Source organism: Aythya fuligula, chromosome 2 (genome assembly GCF_009819795.1).
Source record: "Aythya fuligula isolate bAytFul2 chromosome 2, bAytFul2.pri, whole genome shotgun sequence".
Lineage (NCBI taxonomy): Eukaryota > Metazoa > Chordata > Aves > Anseriformes > Anatidae > Aythya > Aythya fuligula.
This window is the reverse complement of record NC_045560.1, coordinates 159,523,493-159,538,577: the sequence shown is the minus strand read 5'-3', so window position 1 is coordinate 159,538,577 and position 15,085 is coordinate 159,523,493. Positions and strand designations below refer to the sequence as shown.

The following is a 15,085-nucleotide window of genomic DNA, read 5'->3' as shown; positions in this document are numbered from 1 at the left end:
TCCATGTCACTTTTTCAGGTGAACATACCCTGATTCCTTTTAGGCATTTCACAGGTGTTTGCTTCCCTGTTGATTCCTAATATACCAGCAGCCCCTGGCTGTTCTCTGTTACTCAAAACTTCATCCCCTTTCATGAACTAGAAGCAGGAAAATTACCAGCATGATTGCTAGATTATACGTGTGCTAATCATCAGAAAGAAAGTGTTGGTATAGAAATTGCAGACTTCACACAGGGCAAACCACATTAACTAAAGGTTCTAAAATGTAAAGTAAACTTTATTATCCTTGAACCACAAAATAGATTTCTTTGGTTGTACAAATTTCACTAGTTACAGTCTTGATGCGCTAATTTTCCCTCAGAGTCTCTCAGGAGAGAAGGGGAGAGAACCCAGAACCTGGCACCAGGTACCACAAAGGGAAAGAAAAAAATCACGTTAGTCACCAAAACCAATCCAGGATTGTTTCCAAAATTGCTCTTGTTAAAAAGCATATGCTAAAATTAGATTTTAAAAAGGAAAAGCTCAAATTGCTGATGATGGAAGCAGCTATAGCTGCAGCTTGAGATTATCTGAGTTCCCCCTTCAAAGACCTGTAAAATTAAAACATGAAGTCAGTTAAAAATGATCCACTGGATTTTGGCATGAAGGGAGAATTTCAACTATAAAAAAAATGCATCCAGTCATACAGCAAATATACAAGCAGAAGTGCCTGCCACTCCCAAGCCCCATCCAGCCACTGAGAGGCTTAAGATACAACTCTGGTCTTACTGATGGACTGGTTCACCAGAGAGCACCATTGTATCTGTGTAGACAGATCAAACTACTGTCAAGTTCAGATGTCTTTCTCTCTATTGGAGGCATTAACAAAAACAAACCAAAACAAACAAACAAAACCCAAACAGACAAAAACAACCAAAAAAAAAAAAACACAAGAAAAGAAAAGGGATGTTTTACTTCAGTAGTGGGCAGTAGAGCAGCAGAGACTGATTTCAGAGCAATAAGCGGTGTCAGTCTCCTCCACAAATGCAGAGGTCACTTGATACAGACTGTTCATGGCCCTTTCATGGAAACCAGGAATGACACTCCTGCTCCTTTCTCATTTTTATTTTTCCTCCTGCATGTATTTGCCCTGTTCTATGTGGGCAGGGGCCCGAAGACAACAAGCTGGCAGAAAGCAGAACCGTGTAGTTATTGCAAGGCATAGGCCAGATCCATCTCACTTCATTGTGCTCCCTGCCTAGCAGGCACTCCTTGAGAGTCCCACACTGAGCACCCCTCATAATATCACATTTCATTTCACAGCTAGTGGGCAACACAATGGAGTCACTTACTAGTATCCTCCTATCTGTAAGACCCTATTACTCCTAACTTGACCCCAGCAATGCCATTTCCTACCCTTCCCCATTTCCTGAATTCTAACCCGCTACCTTATCTGCTGTTTACACCTCCTACCTCTGCCACCGCATCCTAATCCCCAACTACTCTGCTCTCTATTGCTGTCACACATGCACACTGCTATACCCTTGCTACACCTTTTCTACTCCTTTCTCATTTCTGCCGCAGTTCACCAAATCAGACACAGTGGACAGAAGACAGATACCTGGCCTCCTCTGACACTTAGAACAGCATGCAGGTAGAGTGGTTCACGCTGCATGCACACAATTATGTGTATCTCTAGGTAGGTACCTGTCTCCCAGAATAGCACAAAATACTGTCAGGAGCAGTTTCCTACATGGGACAGATTGCTGCACTCACAGAGGCAAGTGAAATGGAGCTGATGCTTCCTAGAGCTGGCACAGGCTCCTGCTCGTTCAGTCATCTTTGCTTGAGTCAGTTGTCAGTGTCAGAGGGAGGCACTTCACTGAATTATTTTTTTTCTTTTTGCCTCCAAGCTACCTACTTCCACACACTCCCAAAAGAAAGTGAGGTGACACAGTGTGGGAGGTGGAAGGAGATGCTTCTTGGCAAAAGACTGGAAATTAAATAGGAGCAAAGGCTGGAACTTCCTTCTAATTCATACCAGAGTAGAAGCTCCCATATTAACTATTTAAAAAAATATCCAAGTTGAGGAAATAACAGCTGGAGCCCTACACACTCTTACACTCATATGTTCTCCGTCCTATCCCCTCCCTCCCCCCCAATATTTACAGGCTAACAAACTGCAGCTGCCCACTGTCCTACCCACACCTCCTCTCAATTAGCCATCTTAGTCTAGTGTTGTCCTATTTTGTTTAGGACACGCCCCAGTGCACTATTGGGTGAGAAAAGAGGGTGGTTCACAGCCTTAAACGAAGTTAGTTAACCACAATGCTCCCTGGGGTGCTCAGTTCCCATCCAGAGTCCAGGAGGCAGTGCTGTTCCTGGAGCACAGGAAGTTCAAGAGCCCTGTGTTGGGCTATTCTATCACCCAGGTGCATCAGATCATCTACGTTGGGACAGCAGTCTCCAGACTGCGCCGGCTGTGTCGGAGTTTGCGTTTGCTGCTGTACAGAGCCATTTCTTCAAGTGCTGATGCAGTAGGTGTTGATGAATCATGTGTTAGTAATGTTTCCTCTTCCTCTGGCTGCCCATCTTGCTCCTGAGGAACTGCACAAACAACAGAAGTCAAGATTTTAGGAGAAAGTGTCAGGTTAAGTGTTTAGCTGATACAGTTAATGATGACAGAGGGATATACCTAGGTACTGAATTTGAGACAGTGCTGGAGTCTTTAAGATGTGATTAAGTAATACCATGCCCAGAACTTTTAGGTGACCTGTACCTAACCTAAAGTACTGCCTACTGTGGAGTCTGGGAAGAAAGTCACACAGCTCAGGTGATATCTGCCCCTAACACCCAGGATTCACTGAAAACAGTATGGAAGCACCAAGCTTTAGGAAAAAATCAAGTACGCTGAAGAGACTGAGGTGTATGTTAGTGCGCTAAGCATTTTGCTAGTTTCAAAGGAGTATCAAGCCCTGAAGAGCAGTATGAGCACCAGGATGGTATGCAGTACCTACTGAGAGAGGAGAGCATTTTGGCCTGGGTTAATGTTGAAGTTGCATGACTGAAGTCCTTTCTGTGAACTTAGACTTCAACTTGGGTCCCCCACCAAAATAACCCACCAGAAAATATTCTGGCAGGACTGACCCTCAGTTAACTTGGTCTCAGGCCTTTCAGGATGTATTCCACATCTGAAGTACACTGCTGTTAAGTGTCTCCTTACTCTCCCGAAAAGAACTGGTACAGCTTACCCCATGTACTTTTACATACACCTGGAACATAAGCCCCTTGTGATAATATTGCTTGAGCATCTACTGTGAGATATTTGTGTAAAAAGGAAAAAGTTTCCTGAAGCCCCAGAATTTTTCCTTCAAGTACAAATTGGCTCCTGGGAAGCCTGCCTGAAGTCATTGAATTTAATAGAGAACCTCAAATACAGAAATCCATGAATATATATCAGATCAAAGGTGCACAGTCTGCTGATGCTGAGTTGTACCTGGTAGGCCACCCTCTACTCTAGAGCCATGTTCCAAGATGTAATGTCACCTTAGTTACACTACCCACATTGGAATATTTGTTATAATCCAGAAGCCTTCCTGAACTAATAACTGTAGCATCAACCTGTTGTTTGCAAAGGCCTCAGAACCAAGTGAGCATAGGTGACAAAACTGGTATCTTGAAAGGATTCTGGGATTGACAAATAGATGACTGACTTCTGAACAAAGCAAGCTGGTATAAAACAAAAGCATTGACAGACATGCAGATAAATTCAAACTGGGGAGAGGAGTCAATGTGTCTCAGAGGGAATTCATTGCTCTTAGACCACTAGAATTTCTCAAAGGAGTTATCAAACATGCAAATATTTATGATCTCAACACAGTATACTGGACTTTTCAAAAAAAAAAAAATTAATCTTCAGCTAAAGCTCATAGGATAAGACAACACATCCTTTAGGGTATAAATAGATAAAGCATTGACAAATTGTAGGAAGAAATTACCGTGCATCACAAAATGGAGTAGCTATCTATAGTAGGGTCAGGTTTTGGTAACTAATGAGGAGTAGAAGTGATTATGACTGCATTGAGAAAAATTGCTGATTATTCCAAGCTGTGTATCAGAGTAGTCAAATGAAACTCAGCTACAAAAAGTGTACTAGGATTTTACAGAGTTGACTGGGCAATAACAAGGAAGGTGAAAAATTACTGCAAATGTGTATAGATTCAAGAAAAAAGCAAACACCTCTGAAATTAAAGGCCTCTGGCTTATAAAATGTAACACCACAGTTTGTTGTAGCCTGGAGCAGTTTTCTGGAAAGAATCATGTTATGCTTCTTTTATGTTCTTTTCTTGGCATTCCCAGTAGCTCATGTCAGACTATCCCAAACCTTGTTCTGACATATATGTCTACTTCTACAGTTGGATGAAGCTTAAGCTCAAAAAAAGTAGTATAATACTGATTGTGCATCAAATGCAACATCCTTAAATAGAAATCATGGTTCTGCATCAATTCTCTAGTCATTAGGAGAAGCTTTCTGAAAACAATGCAATTCTCAGGAACACAGTTTCACTTTTGATTATTAGATATCAGAAAAGATGGGAGAACATTAGGATTCATTAGAGAAACATTAGAGAAAACATTCTGCTACTGTGTAACTCTTTATATACCTGCATTTGCAATAGTGCATAGTGATGGAACTCAGTACCACAAAGTGTCAAAAAAGATGGAATAAGTAGTTTAGAAAGACTAGATAATTTTTAGAGGATTATTCCATTGATAATCCAGATACAATACCTGGCTCAAGACATCCATAATTAATAGGTCATTGAAGAAAATCGAGAAGATTAATGCAAGCAAGCTCATTTTCTCTGATTGTTACTGTCTTTTCCTAATTTACATAATCATTCACAGCTAGAGATACTGACATATTCTGAACCAGTACAGCCTCCCTTATGTCCTCCCTATCCTGACAGAAGTCAGAAAACAATGGAAAGGAACACATGCATTGCAACTTGTATGAATCTAGAGATTCTAGATTTGTGAAATTTTGACATTTTTGTGGAATCTGTATAAAATAAGTTTGGAAAGCAAAAGGGTGGATGCAGTTCTTGGGACCAGAGAGGTGGCTGTAGAGGCTTGATGAGGTTAAACTAACATACAAGAAGAAGGTAAAGGGATCATCCATGTTTCCCACATGTATATGAGCTGCTGAGCTGTGTCCTAGGCCAAACTAGTAATACAAGTAGTGATTGGACAAGTGTAGGACAAGAAGATATCTTTCCCATGTAAGTTGCTGTAAACATCAGACATAACAAAGACCATGAGGAGAAAAATAACTTCTTGAATATCATAAATTGGTGTTCAATAATTAGAGAATAGAAAGTTACAAAGGATGTATTTATGAAACCTAACGGTTATAAGATTGGAAAGCAAAAGCCACTGGCTGTAAGTGATTTGGAAAAGCTGTATCATAAAACAAGAACCTAGCATGGTCCCACCCTAAAAATGCTAGTACATAGTTCATTATCTTCATGGCCTCTTAACAGCCTTGGATTTAATGTTTTGAAACACATTTAAAAGATGATGGTGGGGGACTACTGCAGACCATTAAGTCAGACCCAAGAATGGAAGGGACTGTTTCTTAGAGCCCATCTGCAATGAGCAGAAAGAAAATCACAGAATGGTTGAGACTGGAAGGGACCTCTGGAGATCGTCTGGGCCAACCCCCTACCAAGCAGGTTCACCTAACACACTCTGCACAGGATGGCATCCAGGCAGGTTTTGAATGTCTCCAGAGAAGGAGACTCCACAATCTCTCCGGGCAACCTGTTCCAGTGCTCTGATCACCCTTACAATAAAGAAATGTTTCCTCATATTCAGCCAGAACTTCCTGTGTTTCAGTTTGTGCCTGTTGCCTCTTGTCCTGTCACTAGGCACCACTGAAAAGTGAAATGTTGTTTTGAAAGATGTAAAGAAGAGAAATATGCTAATGCTTTCCTGCAGTCAGCAGTTAAGATTTCTTGGAGTTTCTATTATATTGATATTCTATCATAAAGGTTAGGAATTGCTTATGAGTTTACAATATGGTCAAACAGCCATAATTCCATGATCAAGGAAAATTGTGATTATATCCCCAATGCATGTAGAGGAGTACAGAGAAGAGGTGTCACTAAATGTAGCAATTAGACATGACTAAAGCTGTATTAAATACATACTCCTTTAATTTTTGGTAATAGGTTTTTCTTTCCTTTTCCCATTACAGTAAAGAAAAATACAAATAAAAATCACTCCAATTATCAGGAATTTTCTCAGTTAAATATTTTATTCCAAATATTGTCTCCACATATTCTGAGAAAAATATCTAAAAAGAGGGGAACACAGGACCAGCAGGAAGCTGGAACTGTTGCTGAAAAGGAGAGGTTTTTGAGTCCCAATACAAAAAAATGCCCCAAAATCAATGTATGCTTCATGAATTATTTTTTTTTAATCTATACACTGACTGAAATGTTGCACTTCCCAGAAGAATGAGATGGAAAAAAAATGGAAACAAAGAAAGAAAGGAACAAAAAAAATTGAGAGCTTTCAGGTCATTCAGGTTGGAAAAGACATCTAAGATCAGCTAGTCTAACCTTTGACCCATACCAAGAGAGTGCAGCTGCATCTTCAGCTGCTATTCTTCCAAATCGATTTTGGAAAACCTGCATCCTTTTTGGTGTATATCATAGCTTCATACAATGGTAACTTAAGGATTAAATAAAAATTAAAGACCGGCTCAAAAAAAAACCCAAAACAATAAAACAAAAAACTCTTAATAGAGCACCACCATTTTTCTTTATGGCTTCTGTTCTCTATGAGGATGCAACAGACCAATGACAGGCAATAGTGAAGTCTGAAACCATTGTGCAATTCCTGATTATTTCTCGATCCTTCTATGACCTGTCTTATGCAGGTTATGGAGACTAAGTGAATGGATCACCTCAAAAGTAAAAAACAGAGTTGGGAAGTTTGCATAGGCATGAGAAATAGATGCTACTCTCAGGAAAGTAAGCTTTTGTTGAACATCTCTACAGCAGAACCTCCTCTGGAAATGATTGTACATTGATCAATGTACATTGAAATGAATATAAATGTAAATGAATGTATGTTGATCAGCAATCTGGAGTGCAGCCTTTACCAAGAGAGAACTGCAAAGATAAAATTGCAAACTTAACTGTTTCTTGTGTAAAATAAAAGAAAAATAAATAGATGTGGAATAGGCAGATAAAAAACAGCACCAACTGTTGAATGACACAAAAATACTATTAAAGAGGAGGCAGGCCCTGCTGAGCTCCACACTACTCCTTGAGCCACCTGAAATGATGTGGAAGATAGTCTGAGCGTGTCTGTTATAGCTGGGAACAGAAAGACATACTGTAGCTAGCACAGTCTGAAGAGTCAAAGCTTTAATTAGTGTTTATTTAGGTGACCATGCACAAAGATCCACAAGGTGACCTGAAGAGTCACTGGGCTACATCCAAATGCTCTCAAATCCTAAACCAGAATGACTTTAGTTGTTGCTGCTTGCTGCTGGCAGTGAGATTCTTTGCTTTAGCAGAATGAGCACTAGGAAGACTGTGAACAATGGACATTATCCACTGCCAGCAGGTGCCAGAGGCCAAAGCTTCCCACCCATGTTCTACTATCATTTGTTACTCCAGAACACAAAACAGGAAGGAGATTAGGCATGCTTGTAACACACAATTCTCAGCAAATTAGCCATCACTGAAGTGCAATGCAGATATCCTACCCAAGACTGAATGTAGCAAGTTTCAAGGTTTCATTCTAGAATGGACAAAAAAAAAAAAAAAGGAAAAAAAAAGTCATTTCTTCAAGCAGCAAGAAGTTGAAGTCCTTGGGGATTCCATAAGCGGGCAAAGGCAAACTCTAGAACTGTGATGGGACACAAGTAGTATCACAAAAAAGAATCCTCTGGCCATCAGCTTACCTGAGTTATTTCTGTCATCTATGTATCTGAGGTCATCAGCTGCATCGGGTGACTGGAAAAGAGCAGAAGACAGAAGCATCCATCTCTGTAACAGCAGTGCCAGGTAATTCCCCACCTCCAGCCTTCCAACACACTACAGAGAACTTTTTGCCCTCAAAGGCTCTGGTAATAAAGCAGCCAGGGCATGACCCGCAGTGAATTTACATGATTACCCCCCAACTCCCCAACATGAGGGTTGGACCCAATGATATCCCAAGGTCCCTTCCAGCCCCTACAATTATGTGTGTGATTACACATTAACCTTTTGGGCTGAAGTCAACCAGCCCAGTGTCTGAATTGTGAGATTAGAGGTGTGTCAGTGCACCACATTACTCTCCCATTACTTTGTATGGGTAGGGAGGAGGGGATAGAAAGTGGCAGGAAAGGCAAAAAGCATAAAGACGATTTAAAAGGAGTAGAAACATGGGAGGGGAGCAATGACGTATTTCTTTGAGAGTCTTGGATCCTAATTTTGTACCTACACTGTTCCCAGGCCTAACTTCTTAGGCAAAAACAAAATTTTTCTTTATTCAGGTGTGTATAGAGAACTGACATGGGATAGAAAGTGCTTACATCCCAACAGGTGGCAGAGACAGCTCTGGAAAAACAGCTAAGTGATAGCTATGAAACTGTACCAGTTCCTGCTAACATTAAAGACTTCACAGAATGAAGCCTGTTCCAACAACCAACCAGAGCTGTCTGTAGTTCACCAGGTCAGAGTTTCTCACAATGAGAAAACAACTTTGCTCATGGTCATAAACTTGAGGTGGCTTGAAAATCAGCACTACTCTGGGCACTGGAATAAATGTCCCAAGTACTGCTTACTTCACTCAAGTAGAAAATTTAATCTAGCTGAGTATAGGACTTCAAGGACAGAAAGGTCAAAGTACTCTGTAAAGGTACTTGTTTGCATCAAAAATGGCTGCTTTTATTACTTCTACTATTCTTTCTAAGTTTGTACCCAATACTTACACTGAGCTCAACGCTTCCGAGCTATACAAATGTTTCAGAAGAACTTAGTATTCCACAGGTTTAATAATGACAAATTTCTGAAACTTTTGGCCACCATTGATCAAAATCTTCTTTTAGGAGTCTTCTTGTTCAGCTCAAGAACACAAGTAGAAACTTAGTTGTAGGATAAAGAATGATGGCTCTATTCACTTTTATGGAAAGCATTAAGGAAGTTTCACAGCTGTGAGAAATGCAACAAGCTCTCATTTACCTATAAATTTTGCCTATACATTTTACGCATAAATTTTTATGCAAGCAATGAAATTGGTGAGGGTAGGAAAGAGTGGGAGATGATCTCAGTTCATTGAGTGACTTAGAAATAAAGTGAATGCAAGGTAGAAATCATGTTCTTCATGAACAGCAGAGAGCAGAACATAGGGAACTGTGTTGACTTTGGCATGTATTGCTGAGGAACATAGTGCAGCCAAATAGCATTGTGCTGATCCAAAGTGACTGACAGTTGCGTGACTATGGCCACTGCACTGCTGTGAGAGGTCCAGAGGAACTGCCTGATGACTTGGAGGTGTAGCCTTATCACTTAGAGGTAACTTCTCAGCTGCATCAAGACACAGTGCTGCACTATGACCTCAGCAGAGGTTTGGGGAAACCCAGGGAGCACAGGGCTGCCAGTGGGGCTTGAGTTGCCACTCCTACTCTCTACTCACTTACTTGGTACAAAACCTGGACAAGTGTGCACCACAATAGGGAAGGGATTCTTACAGAAAAAGATCAATGACTACGAAGGGCTGGGCAATACAACCAGCAAAAGCTGTCAGCCAAGAATATGAATCAAATGTTTAACTGCCTGAGACTCCTCAAACTAGAACTCTGCTAAAGTCAGCCTGGTAGTGGGAAAAAGACCTTTTGGGACCTGAAACATTTGTGTCATGGCAGCAGGTTAAAGCCTAACATACCAGTATTTGCTAGCTTCCCACACACACTACAAATGTAAATGCAGGTATCTGCCTCATTGTCTTTTCATAAAGCTAAAACAACAACAACAAAAATACAGATGTATAGTATCTGCTCAAATCATCTGTCACGTGCAATCAGTTAATGACTAAATCAGACAAATGCAGAAATAGGCAGCTCACATGAACGACAAAGCAGCTTAAATGACATGAGGACATAAGCTTTTTTCTCCCCTAAAAGAATCTTGCCAAGGTGCTCATGCCCCAGACTTGATGTCCTCTTACCACTATTACTTCATAAGTAATCTACAGAAGCATTACAGCATAAGACAATTGTCAACAGCTGCTTCTTGGGCAGAATGCTAGATACATTCCAGTTTGAAGTTAACATTAACTCCAATTTGCAACTTCTTGGCAATTATTTCCATATTTTTTTCTTCCCTTTTAGTTCTCATCTTTCACTTAATATTTCACGATCAGTTAAAGTGAAGATGTAGTTACTTTGTATTTGAAAAGGCTTTCACACTATTTTTAAAACTGTCTGGAGCAACTTTTTAACAACTTGACTGAAGTCTCCAATAATCTCAATTATAAAGCATGGTCAGTTGCCATTGCCCCATACACAGCGACTCTGAAGAGGACTTCCTCAAGTCATTCAACCTCTCTTCTGAAGGTCATCACTTCAGGTGCAGGCAATTCTATCACATCAAACACTAGCCCATCCAATAGATGGCAGAAATTCAGCATGCAGTTTATACCTGGATTTCGTAAACAGGTTTGGAGGAAGGAATAGCAGCAAATTCCCGGTAGTCAAACTTCTTTTCAGACATGGACTAGAAGGGACAGCAAATGAGAAGAAACAGAGAAGAGAGTAAGGAGAGAAAAATGGATGGAGAGAGAGCAGCACAGTGAGTGATCTACGCAGAGCTGGAAGCAGAGCGTCTCAGTTATTGACAATAGTGCCTAGATACAGCCTCTGAAAAAAAAGGCAACTCGTGGACATGGTCTTTCATCTGTTCTGGTTTGAAGACAGGTGGTCCAAGTTGCAGAGAAAGCATGTGCTCTAGTAAACTGCACACACAAAACAGGGTTCTTAATGTAACCTAGTGTGTATGGAAAAATCAGTGGCAAGATTCCTGATAGCTGTAGCACAGCTGGTATTTCAATTTGGAGTTGTCTGTATTGTGTGACCTTAGGCAAAGCTAGGTCCTCTTTCTGTGCAGCTGCTCCCACCATTCTGTGGTCTTACTGATTTTGACAGTTCTCTGCAACAATGTCCTGCTGCATTTATACAGTGGTTAGAAAAAGCAAGATGTTGATTTCAGCTAAAGTTCTCAGTATTATGCTATTGAAGAGACAAGGGGGCAAAGTCTCTAAAGTAAAAGGCTTTCTGAACATGGAGATAGTGTAAAGGAACCAAGAAAGGGATGAAATAGTAAAACAGAGAAATGGAAAACAGATGCTACAGAGTAGCTGTAACAAAGGGGGATGCCTCTAGCAATCAGTATGACAGAGCTCCATCCACAGTGCCCTCCTCTTCACAATTCTGTACATCATACAGCCAGATTCAGATTAAATGTTTAAATAGGGATCCCATTGTCCAGATTCACACCCAAGGTGAGTAACTGAGAAACCCCAGGATTGCAGGTGAGAGAACATAGGCAAGCAGAATATGTCATACCAGCCTTCCCGGTGAAGTGACGTTCCTGGGACTGCAATCTGCAAAGGATAACACGAAAACATTATTTAGTGAATGTCTGTATTATCTGCAACACATACACACACAAACCTGCACATTCCACTTAACAGTATTTAAGTGTGATAAAAGACTAGACTCAGGGAAGACACCGCAGTCTCAAAATAAATGCCTCTCTCCTTTTTAGTCACGATGCTCCTTTTAGTTCTGCTCTGGTTCCCTGGAACCGTAACTCAAATGTATTGGTCTCTCAAGTTTTCTACATGTCAGGATTATCTCTTATGCTGAGAAATGTCATGAGCTTAGAAGGCACTTCCAACTTTAGCTGAATGAAGAAACTGCTTTAGCAAGTCTGTTTTCAAGTAAGTTAAACTACAGAAGCATTAACTTTTTTTCCTCAGAGATATAGATAGCTGTACAGTACCTTCCAGTGGTGTTGGTGATGGGGTAGGAACAGGTGAAGGTGACTCTGCCAGCTGCTCCAGAGTGCTGCGTTTTTTCCCCTCCTTGGACTTGGCAATGACCATTTGGGCTTTAAGAGCATCCTGTTCAAGGGATTTCATCCTGTCTCAGAAAGAAGGAGGGAGGGAGAAAAAGGCATCAGATATTGCCTTGTCTGTAAAAGATAATGCCCTCTTCTGTGCCCAGCAACTGGACCACAGTCAACAAGCTGAGTGCAGAAAGGCAGATTAAGTACTTTTGGTTCCCTGAGGCAGACAGATTTTCAGAGCAGGAGAGAACAGCTTGGTTTGCTCTCATCAGACATTGCTGTCCTGAAACACACATGCTCACATGTGTGTTGAAGAGACAGAGCCTGGAGCTAAGCATCAACCCAATGTGATGCTGCAGGCCTTCTCAGAGGTGCCATATAGGAAGGAGAGCAACCCAAATTAGGAACCAAGGAAGGGAATGGCCAGGACTCAGATGAGTAGGATTTGTTTCACTCTCCTCTTTGCTCTCAGTGTGTTGCATCTTAACCCTCTTATGTCATTAGGAGATTATGAAATACCTAAGAAAAAGTACACTCAGCCCTCAGAAATGTCTGCTCCCACCCAACCAAACAGACCCAGCATCCCCCCTTCATTCTCATTAACTGTTAGTAGTCTGTGGGACCTTAGAAAAATGAATACCAGCAACAGCTAAAAATCTTCTCCCTACCCCTAGCAGGTCACAGGTTGGTGCACTGCATTAGGATGTGGGGACACAGACAGGACAGTTGAGCATGCAGCCAGCAGGGTTGGGGCTGTGCACACCTGGATTGGCTTCCTGACCCAGGGATTCTTGAGGCGTGACTCTGCACTGGACTAGACATCTGAGCTGGCCTGGCCCCGGGAGCAGGTGCCCACTGTCGGGACTGGTACAGCTTCCTGGCCAGATCCTGCTCGTACTGTTTAATACTGTCTTCAAGAGTTGAGGATCTGAGGAGGAGGAAGAGGAGGAGGAGGAAGAAGAAGAGAGGGAGGAGGAAAAGGAACAGGAGATGATGGTGATGAACATTACAGCGGACAAGCACAGGGAAAGAAAGAAGCAGATACATGAACATAACCTGGCAAGGGGAAGTGTGTGTCTGATAATAGGCATAGCCTTGATTAAAACAGGCTCCTATATATCTGATCCTGCCCAACACCAACTGCTGTATTAGAAGCAGTAACCTGCAGAGGGCAATCTGGGATGATGTGCCCACAAGTGTTAGCCTTCAGAGTCTAAGTAGGCGGCCCTCCTGGGAGGAAAGGACTAGAAACACTCAGCAGACCAGTGGAAATGCCCAGCAGGTAGTTCAAAGAAGTGTGTGCATGTATGAAGCAGACTGAGGGCATACAGGACATGAGTGTGTGTATGTGCATGCACATTTGATCACCTCTGTACATTTGCATACAAACATCTGACCACCTTTAGCATGCACCTTTTTTGACCATGATAAAATGGGATCATGGAATCACAGAATATCCCCAGTTGGAAGGAACACATGACAATCATTGAGCCCAGCTACCGACTCCACACAGGGCAACCTAAGAGTTAATCTATATCTCTGAGAATGTTGTCCAAATGCTTCTTGAACACCACTAACAGGCTTGGGACCATGACCATGTCTCTGGGGAGCCTGTTCCAGTGCCCAACCACACTCTCAGTGAAGAAGGTTTCCCTAACACCCAGCCTGACCCTCCCCTGTCACAGCTCCATGCTGTTCCCTTGGGTCGTTGTCACCAGAGAGCAGAGCTCAGCGCCTGCCCCTCCTCTCCCCTCGTGAGGAAGCTGCAGGCCACCATGAGGCCTCCCTTCAGTCTCCTCTTCTCTAGGCTGAACGAACCATATGACCTCAGCTGTTCCTCATACATCTTCCCCTCTAGTCCTTTAACCATCTTTGTTGCCTTCCTTTGGGCACATTCTATTATTTTTATATCCTTCCTATATTGCAGAGCTTCAAACCGCACACACTATTCAAGGTGAGGCCACACCAATGCAAAACGGGCATGCAAATTATGAAGGGTCTATTTGCCGCAGGCCCTGAAACACTTGCAATTGCAGAGATGAGTGCATCCATATGTGCACATTGGGAAAACTGCCAAGATGCATTAGGCCTCGCTGTACTGCTGTTCCCCCTCAATATGTGCCTGTACCTTCTCAGTCACACTCTTCCTATGGTACCACTGTCAGCAGCTGTGTGCACTGAGAACACTTATGTAGCACGGTCCTCAGTGTGTTTGTCCCAAGAGAGGACAGGGGAGTGGGTGTGTGGGGGTGGGGTGAGGATGGGGCGGCATCACATGTCCTGTCAGGGCACTGATGACACAGGGAGAAAAAGGAAAGCCCAAGATGGTGTGAATTGATGGGGTCACAAGTGACAGCACACAGATCAGAGAACTGGAAAGAAGCAGAAGATAGAAGATTAGAAAGAAAGTAATAAAACCAGTGGCATGCACTTAAAGAAAATACAGATTAGTGAGGCTGCAGCACCATGTGCAGGGCAATCCAGTCCTCCCTCCCACATGTGGTGCTGCCTGGGGACCTCTGGAAACAAGACATGAGCCCCAGCTGCCATCATGTCATTGCACTTGTTCTAGCATTTACAGAAGATGGCTCCTAAGACCAGATCTGTGAGATCTGTGGTAGTAGGGGACAGTCCATCCTTGTCTTACCAAAAGGGGTTTAATATGGTAGCTGACTGTTTCCTGCTGATGCCAATAAAAGCAAGGACTTAACACTACCCAAAGAATCAGCCAGACACTTCTTTTGAGAGCTGAATAAAAATCTACACCTTGCTCTCAGAAGCAAAGTGAAGCTGAGAAGCTGGTGTGCGTAACTTCAAAACAGTTACATGGAATCTAACAGCTCAAAACCAATGCAGCTCCAAGCAGCTTCTCCTCATGCATTTTCTTAACTCTCCCTTCCCTAGTTCATTTTCTGTGAACAAAACATGCTTAAAAGGCATGAAGATATGATCTATCTCCTGCCAAGAGTGGACAAAAAC

General features: G+C 42.2%; 1 protein-coding gene across 17 annotated transcripts in view; it reads right to left on the bottom strand.

The window, feature by feature from the left end:
- Positions 1 to 932: 932 nt before the first annotated feature.
- The window catches only part of SCRIB (scribble planar cell polarity protein), a 116,625-nt gene continuing 102,472 nt past the window's right edge, over positions 933 to 15,085 (bottom strand). For 13 of the 17 annotated variants that reach the window (XM_032180973.1, XM_032180975.1, XM_032180983.1 and 10 more), the window contains 6 exons: positions 12,870 to 13,034; positions 12,041 to 12,180; positions 11,602 to 11,639; positions 10,679 to 10,753; positions 7,960 to 8,011; positions 933 to 2,585 (listed from right to left, as the gene is read on the bottom strand). In XM_032180973.1, coding sequence (XP_032036864.1) covers positions 2,425 to 2,585; positions 7,960 to 8,011; positions 10,679 to 10,753; positions 11,602 to 11,639; positions 12,041 to 12,180; positions 12,870 to 13,034 — 631 coding nt within the window. In that variant the 3' untranslated portion in view covers positions 933 to 2,424. The remainder of the gene's footprint in view (positions 2,586 to 7,959; positions 8,012 to 10,678; positions 10,754 to 11,601; positions 11,640 to 12,040; positions 12,181 to 12,869; positions 13,035 to 15,085) is intronic. The other 4 variants (XM_032180989.1, XM_032180990.1, XM_032180981.1 and 1 more) reach the window with 3 other exon arrangements.